Raw genomic sequence first — 18,086 nt, 5'->3', positions numbered from 1 at the left:
CTGTTTTACCAAATTTCCACCAGCAGGTTAAATGTGCAACTAGAGGGAAAGAAAACTCTAGACCACCTTTACTCCACACACAGAGACACGTACAGAGCTCTACAGAGGGTAGTGTGTACGGCCCAGTGCATCAGTGTGGCCAAGCTTCCTGCCATCCAGGACCTCTATAAAAGGCGGTGTCAGAGGAAGGCCCTAAAAATTGTCAAAGTCTCCAGCCACCCTAGTCATAGACTGTTCTCGCTGCTCCCGCATAGCAAGCAGTACCGGAGTGTCAAATCTAGGTCCAAGGGGCTTCTAAACAGCTTCTACCCCCAAGCCATGAGACTCCTGAACATCTAATCAAATGGCTACCCAGACTATTTGCATTCCCCCCGACCCCCCTTTTACACTGCTACTATACTCTGTTATTATCTATGCATAGGCACTTTAATAACTCTGCCTACATGTACATATTACCTCAATTACCTTGACTAACCGGTGCCCCCGCACATTGACTCTGTACCGGTACCCACCGGTGCCCCCGCACATTGACTCTGTACCGGTACCCACCGTATATAGCCTTGCTTGTTATTTTACTGCTGCTCTTTAATAATTATTGCTTTTATTTCTTATTCATATATATATATTAAACTACATTGTTGCTTAGGGCTTGTAAGTAAGCATTTCACTGTAAGGTATTGTATTCAGCAATTTGATTTGGCACGACTGAGATGAAAAAGTATGCCCTCTACATGCAGTGCTGTGAGTGACCTGGAATAGAGCCATGCAGTGTAAAAAGTAAAGGTTCCTGGAACCTTTATGGGTTCTTCAAATTGAAACTGGGGGAAACCCTATAAGTTATTTTAAGAACCCTTGAAAAAGGTTATTCGAAGAACCCCTTATAATGGTTCCTCAAAGAACCTTTTGGGGTTAATTTTTTTAACTCCCTGTCCTCCCTCTCTCCATTATAAAAAACATTAATAACAATAATAATAATAACAATATTGACAATATTGATTTAAGTAATACATTTATTATTTAGTGGCACCACAAATGTGAAGGAATATTTACAAAACAGTTTACCAAACAAAATGTCTGCAGACATGTCAGACCATAATAAATAATACATTTACTTTGTGTAGTGCATTTCATTACATTTTTTAAAATAAAATAATGATGTACAATAAAAACAACATACATTAAAAATGAATCATAGGTAAACTAACGGTATTGTAGACTTGATACTATATGCAGTTTTTTTGCTTTAGGGTGTGTGTGTGTGTGTGTGTGTGTGTGTGTGTGTGTGTGTGTGTGTGTGTGTGTGTGTGTGTGTGTGTGCGTGCGTGCGTGCGTGCGTGCGTGTGTGTGTGTGTCCAACAACCCAACAACCACTTAGTTATGTTAGGGAGTTTGCCATCTTTATAACCGGCCCTGACAACCTCACCCCAAATTCTCTTATCCCCAGAACACAGTAACTTAACAACATAGGTGTTCTTCTGACATTTTGGGGAAATTGAACTAAAAATAAAATCTAGCCCTAGCAGAGCCCCAAGTCCCATGGGGACGTCCAATAGGGCGTAAAAAAATACCCGTGGGATTTCACTCTCATGGTGAATTGGATTCTCACCGATGTGCAGTAAAGGAGTAGGGAGCAGTGTAATCTGTGTCAACAAAAGTAAGAAAAGATTAATACACATACAATTAACAAAGAACATAACAAATGTTCAGCTGTAGTTTTATATAAGCATGCACACATGTTTATGAAGAAACAGATTATTTGAACATAGGCATACCTTGTCACAGCCATAAAGGCTACTCGGGTCCTCATTGAAGAGGGCAAGAGCAGGGGGCAAGAGCAGGATTGCTGCTGTGGTCTCGAGTCCTAGTAAAGCAATGATCTTACAACACTTGCTAGTTTTATTGCAAAATACATTAGAGAAAGGGAAGGATTAACAGCGAATTCCCCTGTGTGCCTCTTCTGTATCTTTGAAAAACCTTTTTGGGGCTGTTTTTCATTGCCAAGAACCCTAATATTCTTTGATGATCTTAGAACTTCAGTTGAACCCCTAATTTTTAGAGTGTAATATGCACTGCAGTCTGAAATATACACTATAATTTTCCCTACAGCTACTCTGCACTTCCTTTGTTACCTGAGAGAAAGGAATCCCAGCTGTGGTTAGCTAAGCATGTGTTTAAGGCAGGGAAATGGACTGTAATTGTCCAGTGAAAGTTCCCTCCTCGGTAATGAGCGTAATGGTCTCTAATGTCATCTGTCCTGTGCTGTTCGATAATGACCCTTCACAGGCAGAACCTGCTGTGTCTACACACTCAACTATACAGCTCTGCCAGACACACACACCACAGGTCCTCTAGCCAAGCTTATTACTGTGTCCTGGGTGGACACAGTGACCTGGGTGGACCTTCTCTCACACTGTCAGTGCTGCCGACTGGCTTCTCTCCTGCTGAACATGGATTTCTGTTAATGATACACACAGGACCTTGACTTGAGGAGAAGTCCACCTATGAGATATAAATAGCCCTGTTAAGGGTCAGATGTGAGGTTAAGGCATGTTTTATAGGAGTTTGTACTGTATGACTTCTCCAGGTGGGCTTGGATGCATTAGAGCTGCTCTCCCCAACTTCAATCCTTGAACATCATTCATCAGCAACTGGTTTAGATCTGGAAAATGATGTGTCTGGTCTCTCTGGCCATCCAATGACATGAATTGATCGATTAAGAACCAGTTAGAGGAGAAGATGAATGCAGCATACATGGACTGGGATTGACAGCTGAGTTAGAAGAAGACCTAAATGCCAATAGGAAACCCTGTATGAATATCCAAGTTGTGTGTTCATGTGTGTGTGTGCAGTGCGGGTGTGGGCCGGACAGGGACCTACATCGTCATAGACAGCATGCTGCAGCAGATCAAGGACAAAAGCACAGTCAACGTCCTGGGCTTCCTCAAACACATCCGGACCCAGCGCAACTACCTGGTACAAACAGAGGTGGGTTGTGTGTGTGTTTTTGAGTGTGTATGAACATCCTGAGTGACTCATTCTATAATCACCATGTGCCATTCTATTCACTTGAGCATCTGTGGTAAAGTCCCGAATGATCAAACTCCCTGCAGCTAGTAGACTGCAGTAGAGCATAACGTTAAACTTCCGTCTTTCTTATCTGTCTAATGCAGCTGTGTTTAAGTCTGTCCATGTCCCTCTTTGTAAATATAGGAAAGGCATGCATCACACAGCCATTGTTGTCCGAGACCAAGGGGACCATGGTCATTGTCATAATTGATCTGCTCTAAAAAGAGCTGCACTGCCACTTTGTCTGTATGTCTGACTGGTGTTCTCTCTTTCTGTCCTGCTTGGCCTATAGGAGCAGTATATCTTCATTCATGATGCGTTGATTGAGGCCATCATGGGGAAGGAGACGGAGGTGTTGTCCAGCCAGCTGCACAGCTATGTCAACAGTATCCTTATGCCTGGGGTGGGCGGCAAGACACGGCTGGAGAAACAGTTTAAGGTCAGAGCACCTCCTTCTCAGTCTTACTGAACACTCATTCCCCTAGATCTCTTTCTCTATCTGCCTATCATGCTCCTTCTCTCTCAAACATATTTTCTCTGCATCTTTCTTTTTCTGCCACATCTCTCTGTCTGTCTGTCTCTCTCGCTGTCTCTCTTTCTCTCCTTACCTTTCTTTCTCTCTCTTTCTCTCTCTGTACCTCTTTTTTCACTCTCTCTCTGTACCCCACTCTCCCTCTATCCTCTCTCTTCTCTCAGCTCTCCATCGTTCCCATGTTTTCCCAGAGCAGGGACTTCAGGGTCCTGTCTGTCTCCTTAAAGACATCCCTCAGCATCACAAAGTTGTGATTCATCTCCCTCAGGGCCCACTACTGGAGAAGTGATTGTAATTAGAATGGAAATACATTTGGGGAAAGAGTACTTATCTTCCTCGGGTGGCCCCTTTGAAGAACCCCACTCACTGCTTGTTTCCAGGGAGATGTGAACTTTCCTATAATGGTGGGGGGTCTGGGTTATGGCCTGGTTTGATGACAAGCTCACAACGTAATTGGCTTTCATTATTCTCCTCCACAGTGTATTTGATTTAGCCCAGGGTTTGGAGAGATTGAGCGTGCTCTTGCGAAACAATGGCAGCCATTGGGATTTTAATGCAATTAGCCTCAAGGCTGGATTTGAAGTTAATAATTTTTTGGAGAGAATATTTATTTTGTTTTTCACAGCCCAAGAAAAAGTCTGTGTTAATTTCTGCTCTACAAAGAATTAAGCAGTGTTTGTCTTTTTGTGACATGCGATTTGGCATGAGCGTTATCTGCAATATTAAGATGAGCAAACACTTTTTTCAGTCAGCAGAATTTGATCTGAGACTTGACTATACTTGAATGAACTGTTGAAAGTTGGTGTTGATGGGAAGCAGCACATGGTTGGGCTGTATTCTAAACACATGTTTAGACTACTAGCTATGTTCTGAACCCCATGTTTAGGGCCATAACAGTAGGGTGGTTAGTGTCAGAACACCTGAGGTCAGTGACTCTACGCAGAGTACTGCAGGCCATGAGAGTTTGTTTAAATGACAGAGTAGGGAGGGTTCAATCGAAGCATGTATCTTTGATAATCTGGTGTATTGTAACATTGTTATCTAACCTCTCTTTCTCTGTCTTTCTTCCTCTCCCACTTTCATCCACCCATCTGTCTTTCTTGCCCTCTCACCTCTCTTGTTGCAGTTGGTGACTCAGTGTAACGCCAGGTTTGTGGAGTGCTTCAGTGCACAGAAGGAATGCAACAAAGAGAAGAACCGCAACTCCTCGGTAGTACCCTGTAAGTCAAATTATATTATCCATGCACCAACTGACAGCGATATTCAGATTTCGTATTGGCTCCCATCTAGGCTGCTGCTTTCCACAGTTTCCTGTTTCTGATAACCTTAGGCTCTATTCATGGTCATAGGAAGTCATTCATCTACAGTAGTTAGTTACATAACCAGTTGTTTATGCTCCATGCTCATACTAGAGTTATTTTAAGTGATTATGCTGTGGCTGCTTTCATAAAAATGACACACTTTACTTTGTAAACCAATAAGAACATGTTTGCTACTTAGCTCTATGATCACTGTATCATCGACTGCATCCTTATGTAATACATGTATCACTAGCCACTTTAACTATGCCACTTTGTTTACATACTCATCTCATATGTATATACTGTACTCGATACCATCTACTGTATCTTGCCTATGCTGCTCTGTACCATCACTCATTCATATATCCGTATGTACATATTCTTTATCCCCTTACACTGTGTATAAGACAGTAGTTTTGGAATTGTTAGTTAGATTACTTGTTGGTTATTACTGCATTGTCAGAACTAGAAGCACAAGCATTTCGCTACACTCGCATTAACATCTGCTAACCATGTGTATGTGACAAATACAATTTGATTGGATTTGATTTGATTTGATTTTTGCTTGGATCTCTCTTTCTCTATGGCAGCGGAGCGTGCGAGGGTGGGGTTGGCACCTTTACCCGGCATGAAAGGCACAGATTACATTAACGCATCTTACATAATGGTGAGTACCACCTCCTGTCCCTCCTCTGTCAATCATTCACTGTCCCTGCCACACTCCCGGCTGGACCAACTGAGCTAAGGAATGTCAGTATTATGATATATGATCCCTTTGTCTCATAGACATTGCTATCATAGACATTGTTCATTGCTATCAACTGAAAGGAATGGACTTGGATATGTTGTTGACCTACCGGTATGTGAATCCTAGGTTTGTGTCGGGACATAAAAAGGTAGACCACTAGATCTAAGGTGTTTTGAGCAGTGGTAGTCTACTGCTGTGGCAGGTTTCATCTGACACACACAGGCTTGTTTTCATCTTTGTGTGTAACCACAACACAACCCTTGCTTGGACCCTTGACCTCTGTTCTGACACCACAGGGCTACTACAGGAGCAATGAGTTCATCATTACCCAGCATCCTCTGCCCCACACCACTAAAGACTTCTGGAGGATGATCTGGGACCACAATGCACAGATCATTGTCATGCTGCCGGACAACCAGGGGCTGGTGGGTCTCTCACACGCACGCACGCACACATGCACATGAACAAGTGCATGTGCAAGCATGCAGGCACACACACACATACAGTACTTGCACACACACCACCACCACCAAGGGTTGTTGGCTTCAGCCTTATCTCTGGTCTATTAAAGGGCTGTCTTAGCACGCTAAGCTTAGTCTCTCCCAGCCTTGGCCCAGTGTTCACACAGGAAGCCACTCGTTTGGGTGTGAGAAGAATTGAGATGAATACTGAAGGTGACAGCAGCTGTATCAGTCGCTCCACTCAGCCATATGTCTTATTAAGATTAAGATCAAGATTAAGATCACTTTATTGGTCAATTGCACACAAGGTCCAAACGAAATTTGACAATCACTTTTAACCCAACCCCGCCAAAAAACACACATTCATACAGTGCCTTCAGAAAGTATTCATACCTGTTGACTTATACACATTTTGTTGTGTTACAGCCTGAATTCAAAATTGACTTAATTTTTGTCCTGTCCTCAACTGGCAGCTTTATTAAATAGTACCCGCAAAACACCAGTCTCAATATCAACAGTGTGGAGGCGACTCCGGAATGCTGGCCTTCTAGGCAGAGTTGAAAGAAAAGATTAAGATGGGTAAAAGAACACAGACACTGGACAGAGGAACTCTACCTAGAAGGCCGGCATCCCGGAGTTGCCTCTTCACTGTTGACGTTGAAACGGGTGTTTTGCGGGTACTATTTAATAAAGCTGTTGAGGACTTGTGAGGCATCTGTTTCTCAAACTAGACACTCAAATGTACTTGTCCTCTTGCTCAGTTGTGCACCGGGGCCTCCCACTTCTCTTTCTATTCTGGTTAGGGCCAGTTTGCGCTGTTCTGTGAAGGGAGTAGTACACAGCGTTGTACGAGATCTTCAGTTTCTTGGATTTTTCTCGCATGGAATAGCCTTAATTTATCAGAACAAGAATAGACTGATGAGTTTCAGAAGGAAGTCATTTGTTTCTGGCCATTTTTAGCCTGTAATCAAACCCCAAAATGCTAATGCTTCAGATACTCAACTAGTCTAAAGGAGGCCAGTTTTATTGCTTCTTTAATCAGAACAACTGTTTTCAGCTGTGCTAACATAATTGCAAAAGGGTTTTCTAATGATCAATTAGCCTTTTAAAATTATAAACTTGGATTAGCTAACACAGCGTGCCATTGGAACACAGGAGTGATGGTTGCTGATAATGGGCCTCTGTACACCTATGTAGATATTCCATAAAAAACCTGCTGTTTCCAGCTAAAATAGTAATTTACAACACTAACAATGTCTACACTGTATTTCTGATCAATTAGATTTTATTGTAATGGACAAGAAATGTGCTTTTCTTTCAAAAACAAGGACGACCCTAAACTTTTGAAAGGTAGTTTATTTTGAGTTGCTTAACACTTGTTTGGTTACTACATGATTCCATATGTGTTATTTCATAGTGTTGATGTCTTCACTATTATTCTACAATGTAGAAAATAGTAAAAATAAAGAAAAACCTTGAATAGGTAGGTGCTCTAAAACTTTCGACAGGTAGTGTAATTATTCACACCCCTGAGTCAATACATTGTAGAAGCACCTTTGACAGGGATTACAGCTGTGAATCTTTCTGGGCAAGTCTCTAAAAGCTTTCCACACCTGGATTGTGCAACATTTGCCCATTATTGTTTTCAAAATTATTCAAGCTCTGTCAAATTGATTCTTGATCATTGCTAGACAACCATTTTCAGGTCTTGCCATAGCTTTTCATGTAGATTTAAGTAAAATTTCGGCCACACAGGAACATTCACTGTCTTCTTGGTAAGCAACTCCAGTGTGGATTTGGCCTTGTGTTTTATGTTATTGTCCTGCTGAAAGGTGAATTGGTGGAAAGCAGACTGAACCAGGTTTAGCTGTAGGATTTTGCCTGTGCTTCGCACCATTATTTTTTATCCTGAAAAACTCCAGTCCTTAATGATTACAACGCTACCCATAACATGATGCAGCTAACCATATGCTTGAAATATGGACAGTGGTACTCAGTAATGTGTTGTATTGGATTTGCCCAAAACATAACACTTTGTTTGTATTCAGGACAAAAAGTTCATTGCTTTGCCACATTTTTTGCAGTATTTACTTTAGCGCCTTGTTGCAAACAGGATGCATGTTTTATAATATTTTTATTCTGTACGGGCTTCCTTCTTTTCACTCTGTCAATTAGGTTAGTAATTGTGGAGTAACTACAATGTTGTTGATACATCCTCAGTTTTCTCCCATCACAGCCATTAAACTCTGTAACTATTTTGAAGTCACCATTGGCCTCATTGTGTCACTGGTCGAAGTATGTATGTTTGTCTTCATTTATTTGGTCAGGCCAGGGTGTGACATGGGTTATTGTGGTGCGTTTTTGTATTGGGGTTTTTGTAGTTATTGGGATTGTGGCTGAGTAGGGTTGTCTAGGAAAGTCTATGGTTGCCTTGAGGCGGTTCTTAATCAGAGGCAGGTGATTTTCGTTGTCTCTGATTGGGAACCATATTTAGGCAGCCATATTCTTTGAGTGTTTCGTGGGTGATTGTTCCTGTCTTTGTGTTTGCACCAGATAGGTCTGTTTCGGTTTTCATTATTTTGTAGTTTCTGCATGTATAGTTTTTCCTTCATTAAAATATCATGAATCATCATCACACTACATTTTGGTCCGATCCTTGTTCCACCTCTTCGTCAGAGGAGGAGATAGAAGAGAACCGTTACAGAATCACCCACCATAACAGGACCAAGTGGCGTGGTAACAGGCAACAGCAGCAGCAGGAGCAGCGAGACAAGAATTTCTGGACTTGGGAGGAAATCCTCGACGGGAGAGGACCCTGGGCTAAACCAAGGGAGTGTAGCCGCACCAAGGTGCAGCAAGAGAAGGACTGGACATGGGAGAACGAACTGGACGGTGAAGGACCTTGGGCTCAGAATGGAGAATATCGCTGCCCCACGGAAGAACTGGAGGCAGTGAAAGCGGAGAGGCGCTGGTATGAGGAGGCAGCACGGCGACGCGGATGGAAGCCTGAGAGTCAGCCCCAAACATTTATTGGGGAGGGGCTCACAGGGAGTATGGCTATGCCAGGTAGGAGACCTGCGCAAACTCCCTGTGCTTACCGGGGGGCTAGAGAGACCGGGCAGGCACCGTGTTATGCTATGGAGCACACGGTGTCTCCAGTGCGGGTGCATAGCCCGGGCTAGAGTGGGCATCGAGCCAGGTAAGGTTGGGCAGGCTCGGTGCTCAAGAGCTCCAGTGCGCCTGCACGGTCCGGTCTATCCAGAGCCACCTCCACACACCAGTCCTCCGGTGGCAGCTCCCCGCACCAGGCTTCCTGTGCGTGTCCTCGGTCCAGTACTACCAGTGCCAGCACCACGCACCAGGCCTTCAGTGCGCCTCGCCTGTCTAGCGCTATCAGAGCCTTCCTCCTCTCCAGCGCTGCCGGAGTCTCCCGCCTGTTCAGCGCAGCCAGAGCCTTCCTCCTCTCCTGCGCTGCCGGAGCCTCCCGCCTGTTCAGCGCTGTCGGAGCCTTTCTCCTCTCCTACGCTGTCGGAGCCTCCCGCCTGTTCAGCGCTGCCAGAGCCTTCCTCCTCTACAGCGCTGCTGGAGTCTCCTGCCTGTTTAGCGCTACCAGCCTGCATGGAGCAGCCTGAGCTGTCAGTCTGCATAGAGCAGCCTGAGCTGTCAGTCTGCATGGAGCAGCCTGAGCTGCCAGTCTGCATGGAGCTGCCAGTTTGCATGGAGCAGCCAGAGCTGCCAGTTTGCATGGAGCAGCCAGAGCTGCCAGTCTGCATAGAGCTGCCAGTCTGCATGGAGCAGCCAGAGCTGCCAGTCTGCATGGAGCAGCCAGAGCTGCCAGTTTGCATGGAGCAGCCAGAGCTGCCAGTCTGCATGGAGCAGCCAGAGCTGCCAGTCTGCATGGAGCAGCCAGAGCAGCTAGATCCGCCAGTCAGCCATGATCTTCCAGATCCGCCAGTCAGCCATGATCTTCCAGATCCGCCAGTCAGCCATGATCTTCCAGATCCGCCAGTCAGCCATGATCTTCCAGATCTGCCAGTCAGCCATGATCTTCCAGATCTGCCAGTCAGCCATGATCTTCCAGATCTGCCAGTCAGCCATGATCTTCCAGATCTGCCAGTCAGCCAGACTCTTCCAGATCTGCCAGTCAGCCAGACACTTCCAGATCCGCCAGTCAACCAGACTCTTCCAGATCCGCCAGCCAGCCAGGATCTGCCGGAGCCAACTACCTGCCTGAGCTTCCTCTCAGTGCTGAGCTTCCTCTCAGTGCTGAGCTTCCTCTCAGTGCTGAGCTTCCCCTCAGTCCCGAGCTTCCCCTCAGTCCCGAGCTGCCCCTCAGTCCCGAGCTGCCCCTCAGTCTCGAGCTGCCCCTCAGTCCCGAGCTGCCCCTCAGTCCAGTGGGGTTCTGGTTGAGGACTACTAGGCCATGGTCGGAGGCGAGGGTGGACTATCCTAGGACGCGAGGGGGAGGAATTAAGACATTGATGGAATGGGGTCCACGTCCCGAGCCGGAGCCGCCACCATGGACAGACGCCCACCCGGACCCTCCCTATTGTTTTGATGTGCGTCCGGGAGTCCGCACCTTAGGGGGTTCTGTCATGCCCTGGTCGAAGTATGTATGTTTGTCTTCATTTATTTGGTCAGGCCAGGGTGTGACATGGGTTTGTTTTGTGGTGTGTTTTTGTATTGGGTTTTTTGTAGGTATTGAGATTGTGTCTGAGTAGGGTTGTCTCGGAAAGTCTATGGTTGCCTTGAGGCGGTTCTTAATCAGAGGCAGGTGATTTTCGTTGTCTCTGATTGGGAACCTTATTTAGGCAGCCATATTCTTTGAGTGTTTTGTGGGTGATTGTTCCTGTCTTTGTGTTTGCACCAGATAGGTCTGTTTCGGTTTTCATTATTTCATTTCAATATTTTGTAGTTTCTGCATGTATAGTTTTTCCTTCATTAAAATATCATGAGTCATCATCACGCTGCATTTTGGTCCGATCCTTGTTCCACCTCTTCATCAGAGGAGGAGATAGAAGAGAACCGTTACACATGGTGAAATCCCTAAGCAGTTTTGTTACTCTCAAGCAACTGAGTTAGGAAGGACACCTGTTACTTTGTGTGATTATACATAATCCAAGGTGTAATTAATAACTCCACCTTGCTCAAAGGGATATTCCATGCTGTGTTTTTTTTACCCATCCACCAATAGGTGCCCTTCTTTGCGAGGCATTGGAAAACCTCCCTGGTCTTTGTGGTTTTATCTGTGTTTGAAATTCACTGCTTGACTGAGGGACCGCACAGATAATTGTATGTGTGGGGTACAGAGATGAGGTAGTCATTTAAAAATCATATGAAACACTATTATTGCACACAGTGTGAATCCATGCAACTTATTATGTGACTTGTTAAGCAAACTTTTACTCCTGAACTTATTTAGGATTGCCATAACAAAGGGGTTGAATACTTATTGACTCAAGACATTTCAGTTTTTCATATTTTAATACATTTGTACAAATTTTGAAAAACATAATTCCACTTTGATGTTTTGTATTGTGTATCGGCCAGTGACAAAAATCTCAATGTAATCCATTTTAAATGCAGGCTGTTGCACAATAAAATGTGGAAATAGTGTGAATGCTTTCTGAAGGCATGGTGCATATACAGGTTTTGAAGCAATGCAGGGGGCTGCCACACTGGGCACCTAGGAACCTGTTGCTGTGGGGGGGTTAAGTTCCTGTTCCAGTGGAACAATAGCATGCAATGTCCTCTAGGATGTGATACCAGCAATCCTCCGGTTGCCAGCTCATTTCACTTCAGAATTTTCCTGTCGAACCTGGGATTCGATCTGACAATTCTCCAGTTGCTGGCTTACCTCTCTACCTGCTGCCCATACCTGTCACCTCTCTAACTAACTCTGTCTATATATCTATGATTTCACACACTGAGTAGTGGCACTTCTGCACTCATACTCCAGTTCCTTTAACATTTTGAAGTTTCTGTTTTAGGGCAAGTCCTTTGCTCAAAATGAACTGTCAGTTCTTATACTAAACTGCAATGTCTCACACTCCCCTTCCTTGTATTTCTCATTTTCCCTCCCTTCTTTCTCACCCTTTCCCCTTCTCCCTTTTCCTTATTATTTTCATCCTTGTTTTGGTTTGGTTGTGTCTTTAGGCGGAGGATGAGTTTGTGTACTGGCCAAGCCGAGAGGAGGCCATGAACTGTGAGGCCTTCACTGTCACGCTCATCAGCAAAGATAGACTATGCCTTTCTAACGAAGAGCAGATCATCATCCACGACTTTATCCTGGAGGCCACACAGGTATGATGCGATGTGTGTGCCTGTGTGTGTGGGTGTAGGAAGTCCATTGTAGCTTAGTTGGTAGAGCATGGCATTTGCAACACCAGGATAGTAGGTTCTATTCCCAGCACTACCTATGTGTAAAATGTATGCATGCATGACTGTAAATCGCTTTTGGATTAAAGTGTCTGTTAAATGGCATATATCTGTATTATACACTGAGTATACCAAACATTAGGAACACCTTAATATTGATTTGCACACCCTCCCCTTTTGCCCTCAGAACAGCCTCAATTTGTCAGGGCATGGACTCTACAAGGTGTCAAAAGCATTCCACAGGGATGCTGGCCCATGTTGACTTGTTGTACGGTGTTTTAATGGGCCTGCGTCTGTGTGTATGACTGTCTTTACCTGCATGAGTGTGTGAGTCAGTCTTTGTGTGTGGGTGGGCATCTTTGTATGTACACCTACCTTAAACTACCTCTTCTTCTGTCTTTCTTTTCCCTCTACCCCAGGATGACTATGTGTTGGAGGTGCGTCACTTCCAGTGCCCTAAATGGCCCAACCCTGATGCTCCCATGAGCAGCACCTTTGAGCTCATCAATGTCATCAAGGAGGAGGCCATGATCAGAGACGGACCTACCATAGTGCACGATGAGTGAGTGTGTCACATCATGCTCCTGATGACAGAGAGCATCATTATCTCTTCTTTTAACCTCTAAGTAAATACTTTAAACTGTGTTCTGTTTCAACAGAACATGTAATTATTCACTCTAACCATGCAACCTTTCTATGCGTAAAGTACATGTGGGCAGTGCATGTCGGATTAAATATTTCACGAAAGGCCTGATGGAAACAGTTCATTTGCTGGTAAACTTTCCAAATGTTCACAAAACAAAATAGGCTAGGCAAGGTGAGATCTTTTTGTGTCTGTAAAATGAATTATGTGAGAAATTGCAGTGGAAATGCCTTTATGCTCAAATATCAATATAACAACCATCAAATCAAAGTAAACTTAGTCACGTGATTATATTTTGTGTGGCCCTAACACTACGACTCGAGAAACCATGCAGTTTATTAGGCTACAGAAAAACTTCACAGGGTAGTGAAAGTGCATGGTGATCTTGATGCTCCTTTCCAATAAATATCAAGGGTCTTATTCTGAAGACATGATGATTGATGCTTGGCTGCCGTTTGACAAATTTAAAATAATCTTGCTCTTTTCTTCATAATAATCTCATCATTTAGGCTACACACACAGTGTATCTGCCAGCTGTTGTCTAGAGTGCAGGTGTCAAGACCAGAGTGGGCACACTCACTATAGCCTCTAACGCAACATTTTAGTGACAAAACCATCAGTACAGTTGAAAATGCGATGGAAACCCATTTAACTTGTATTTTTTATTCGGTACATGGAAATTTAACCGCAAAAATGTTTTATGTGCAATTCGTCATCACGCACAGCCTTTAATCCGCAACAAGTTCCACCCCCATGTACCCTGATACTCCATCCAATTAGAAATAATGAATGTCTATTAATGCTGACAGACATTAGCGGCAACGAACAACACTCCCAACGACGAGACATGCAGCCTCAGTCATGTTTATTCATTAGGAAAATGAAGATTGCTTGTCTCATCCCAGAGAAAAAAGGGACTAATTGAGCATTTCAGTTCTGTATCTGTACTATGGAATCCCCCCCTAAGAGGTTTTGGAAAGACGGCTGTCGTAATTGTCTGCATATTCATTAGCTGGTGAGACATGGTAGTTAGCTTGTGTATCTCCATCACATTTGACATGGATGTTAATAGAAGCAGCAACCTTTTCCTGTGAGCATCCCTCATTTCCTAAGGGGCTGAACCGCTCCTGTGGTCTCACATGGAATTAATTTGACCCTCTGGGCTGAACCGCTCCTGTGGTCTCACATGGAATTCATTTGACCCTCTGGGCTGAACCGCTCCTGTGGTCTCACATGGAATTCATTTGACCCTCTGGGCTGAACCGCTCCTGTGGTCTCACATGGAATTCATTTGACCCTCTGGGCTGAACCGCTCCTGTGGTCTCACATGGAATTCATTTGACCCTCTGGGCTGAACCGCTCCTGTGGTCTCACATGGAATTCATTTGACCCTCTGGGCTGAACCGCTCCTGTGGTCTCACATGGAATTCATTTGACCCTCTGGGCTCACTGGGCTCTCTGCTCATTTGTGACCGACCCTGTGTGTCCCTCAGTCCCTGTCTTGTTTTAGGGCCTATAAAGTAACCCTGTTTGTCCCTCTCCTGTCTCCTAGGTTCGGGGCAGTGTCAGCGGGCATGCTGTGTGCCCTTACCACCCTGTCCCAGCAGCTGGAGAGTGAGAGTGCCGTGGGCGTCTATCAGGTGGCCAAAATGATCAACCTCATGAGGCCTGGAGTTTTCACAGACATAGTAAGTAGACCAGTAGAGCATGATTATGGGATTAAATGTAAAAACTACATAATTGAACATTTGTAGTTTCCCCCTCTCTAAGAGCATGTTCCTCTCCCTCCACAGGATCAGTACCAGTACCTTTACAAAGCTATGCTCAGTCTGATCAGCACCAAGGAGAATGGCTCTGGCCTCACGTCCATGGACAGAAACTGCACCATGGCCATGTCTGATGAGTCAGACCAGGCAGAGAGCATGGAGTCCCTCGTCTGAAGGGCCCACCCACCAGGCCTGAGGGGCCCAAGGCCCTCACAGACAGAGAGCCACTTACTTTGTCAAATGTCAAGGACTATAAGACAAGACTTTTTGAGGCCTTTTTTGCCAGACTCTTGGTTAAATGAATAACCTGATTACTTTTTTACACTGATAAAAAGTTTTTGATATTTATTTTTTGCCATTTTATGTCTTAATGTTATCCTACTGAGCGTTTGCACCTACATTTTTGAGTTCACAACAACAAAACATACTTCTGTCTTTCTTGTTTGCACTATAATGTCAGTTACTGCCTATACTAAGCTGATGGACTCTACTACACTTAAACTCTGATTTCAACATTCCATGGCAAAGCCCTCACTCAACTGCTTTTGAGAAGTAGGAAAAAAAACATTGCTCTGTTTGCTCTCTACTAGCTCATATAAGGAAGAGGAGTGAGAGTGTCATAGCTCCATGTTCATATGAATAAGCTGTCCAGCCTGAGGTTCATTACAGTAGACCTCCTCTCCTCACCCTTGTGGCTCAAATATCACTCATTTGCTGCATGACAGTCTGGTTTCTGTCACACCTACAGGCAATAGGGTCATCAGTTCTATTTGTTGTTGATTAACTTTTGTTTATATGACCTTTATCTTCATTGTGCATCTAATTAGCAATTCAAACCCATATTTGAATATTGAAGGTGGTATTATAACAGCTACTGTGAACTTGTATTATTTTTAGTATGATTCATATTATATATATATATATATATTGATCATTATAGCTTGTGATTTTGTAGATGTCATGACATGCCTCAGCTGAACTGACTCCCACTTGATCCAACAGTTTACCACTCTTATTCAATGGCAGTGTTGATTTTCTGCACACTTACACCCCCTTCTGGCTCAGTTGGTTTTTTGCTTCTTGCTGCTAATAGTCTACACACAGTCACAGAAGAGTCAAATGAAGAAATGATAATGCCCTTGTGTGAGCGGAAACTTCTTTGAGAAAATGGATACTATTGATACAGCCAATTGCTATTTTCTGTGTCATACCCTATTGAATTTATTATTGGGGTAAAGGACTTATGCTCCCACTTCACACAGCCTTGTGTACATCGTTTCTAATCCTCACTGTTGCTCGACTTGTGTGTGGTATGATTGTATGCTATGACTGTCGTATGGTGGCCTAAGCAAGGAAATATTTACTGTGTTTTTTGAGTCCTAGAGTGATTCACATAAACTCATTGACCCTGTTTTAGTTGTTGTCATACTGCCACCTCTTTATTTCCTGGTAGAATCACTTTGATAAATATCTCCCTTAGTTATCTGAAGGAAAGAGAGACCACCTGTGATTTACATTTGAAATAAAATGTGAATTCATTATACAGCACAATGAACATGCTATTAGAATATTTATATTTGATTATCACAACAAAGCATCGAGGATACCTATGATTTGTAACTTTTACCAAAGACTTATACTCATTTCCGTTAATAGAAATATTAGAGAGAGGGAGAGCAAGTTAATTGCATTTGTGTCTGATTTCCTTTTTCAGTGATATGTAGGCTGCTGAGTGAGGATAATTCTGTCGACCTTCTGCTTCTTTTGGCATCTTTTTGTTTCCAGGCTGGAATTTCTGCATTAACTTCCCTTTGCTACAGAAGGAGTTCATTGCAATTGTATTATATTTCATTTCTCACTCAACTCATAGAATTACAAAATGAAGTGGAAAGATGCATCAATTATTTTATTGTTTTACCCGTCGTGTTTCATCTCCTTCCAAGGAGGGCTTTTGAATGAAGTCATAACTCTCCAACATTTGGGGTAGACAGCTGACTTTTGTCCCTTTGTCAGTGAAGGCATTTTGCATCATTAAACACTCGCTTTTTTCTGTTTTGTCTTGTTCCATCAGGTTAAGTCTTAATTTCCTGACTGAGCCTAGTGTCCACTGTCAGGCGTGTTTATGTGTTGCAAAACACAAACACTAGTGTGTCATGAAAACAATGTACATATTTTGTTGCTTCTATAACCAACCGTTCTCTGGAAACTTTGTATCTATGGTATATAATCATAGAATTTATATTTTCATATAAAGCTATTTTTCTTTCTCTCGTTTCAACTCCTTCGTTGCTTTGCTTTTGTGGTGAAACGTGGAAACCAAGTCTCTGTGCACTGAGCTAGTGGTTGTCATCACATTCCAATACAATTCCACGCCTCCCATTAACTTTAAGTCCGTGATTGTGATATCATTATTGTTATTACTTTGTTTTTGTCATTTTTTTCCGAGTTACAATTCTGTTGTCAGAGTGTAATAGAGTAGCTCTAGTAAGTCACTGAATCATTTCGTCCCATTGACCATTTTGAACAGCTGGGCGTTGCTTCTTCTTTTGATAACCTGAAATAAGAAAAAAATAAGGAAAAAAATGTTTTGTTTCGTTGAAAGCTATATCAGAGCGTTCTATTATAGTGTTATTTAATATGTCAATTGTAATTGCTATACTTAAAATAAAATATGGGTTTTGATGTACTTTGTTGAAAACCTTGTGTGGTCCATGTTTCATGCCTTTGTGTATTGCATTTACTAGTTTGTATCATATTGTGAATAAAGCATTATCATTCCACTATCCTTGTATTAATATCACATAATTAGATATGAGGTTGCCATCTAGTAGTAAAGTATTGAAGCCCAGAACAGCCAAGTAAACTCAGCGAAAAAAGAAACGCCCTCTCACTGTCAACTTAACATGTGTAAATATTTGTATGTACATAAGATTCAACAACTGAGACATAAACTGAACAAGTTCCACAGACGTGTGACTAACAGAAATTGAATAATGTGTCCCTGAACAAAGGGGGGGTCAAAAGTAACAGTCAGTATCTGGTGTGGCCACCAGCTGCATTCAGTACTGCAGTGCATCTCCTCCTCATGGACTGCACCAGATTTGCCAGTTCTTGCTGTGAGATGTTACCGCACTCTTCCACCAAGGCACCTGCAAGTTCGCTGACATTTCTGGGGGGAATGGCCCTAGCCC

General features: G+C 43.4%; 1 protein-coding gene across 2 annotated transcripts in view; it reads left to right on the top strand.

Annotated features, from left to right (window-relative positions):
- The window catches only part of LOC118388441 (receptor-type tyrosine-protein phosphatase gamma-like), a 352,509-nt gene extending 334,928 nt beyond the window's left edge, over positions 1–17,581 (top strand). For both annotated transcript variants that reach the window (XM_035777526.2, XM_035777525.2), the window contains 9 exons: positions 2,850–2,985; positions 3,359–3,505; positions 4,725–4,818; positions 5,490–5,566; positions 5,944–6,072; positions 12,265–12,411; positions 12,906–13,048; positions 14,682–14,817; positions 14,923–17,581. In XM_035777526.2, coding sequence (XP_035633419.2) covers positions 2,850–2,985; positions 3,359–3,505; positions 4,725–4,818; positions 5,490–5,566; positions 5,944–6,072; positions 12,265–12,411; positions 12,906–13,048; positions 14,682–14,817; positions 14,923–15,069 — 1,156 coding nt within the window. In that variant the 3' untranslated portion in view covers positions 15,070–17,581. The remainder of the gene's footprint in view (positions 1–2,849; positions 2,986–3,358; positions 3,506–4,724; positions 4,819–5,489; positions 5,567–5,943; positions 6,073–12,264; positions 12,412–12,905; positions 13,049–14,681; positions 14,818–14,922) is intronic.
- Positions 17,582–18,086: the final 505 nt, after the last annotated feature.

This window comes from Oncorhynchus keta, chromosome 10 (genome assembly GCF_023373465.1).
Source record: "Oncorhynchus keta strain PuntledgeMale-10-30-2019 chromosome 10, Oket_V2, whole genome shotgun sequence".
Lineage (NCBI taxonomy): Eukaryota > Metazoa > Chordata > Actinopteri > Salmoniformes > Salmonidae > Oncorhynchus > Oncorhynchus keta.
The sequence above is the reverse complement of the archived record's forward strand: the minus strand, read 5'-3'. Positions and strand labels throughout refer to the sequence as shown.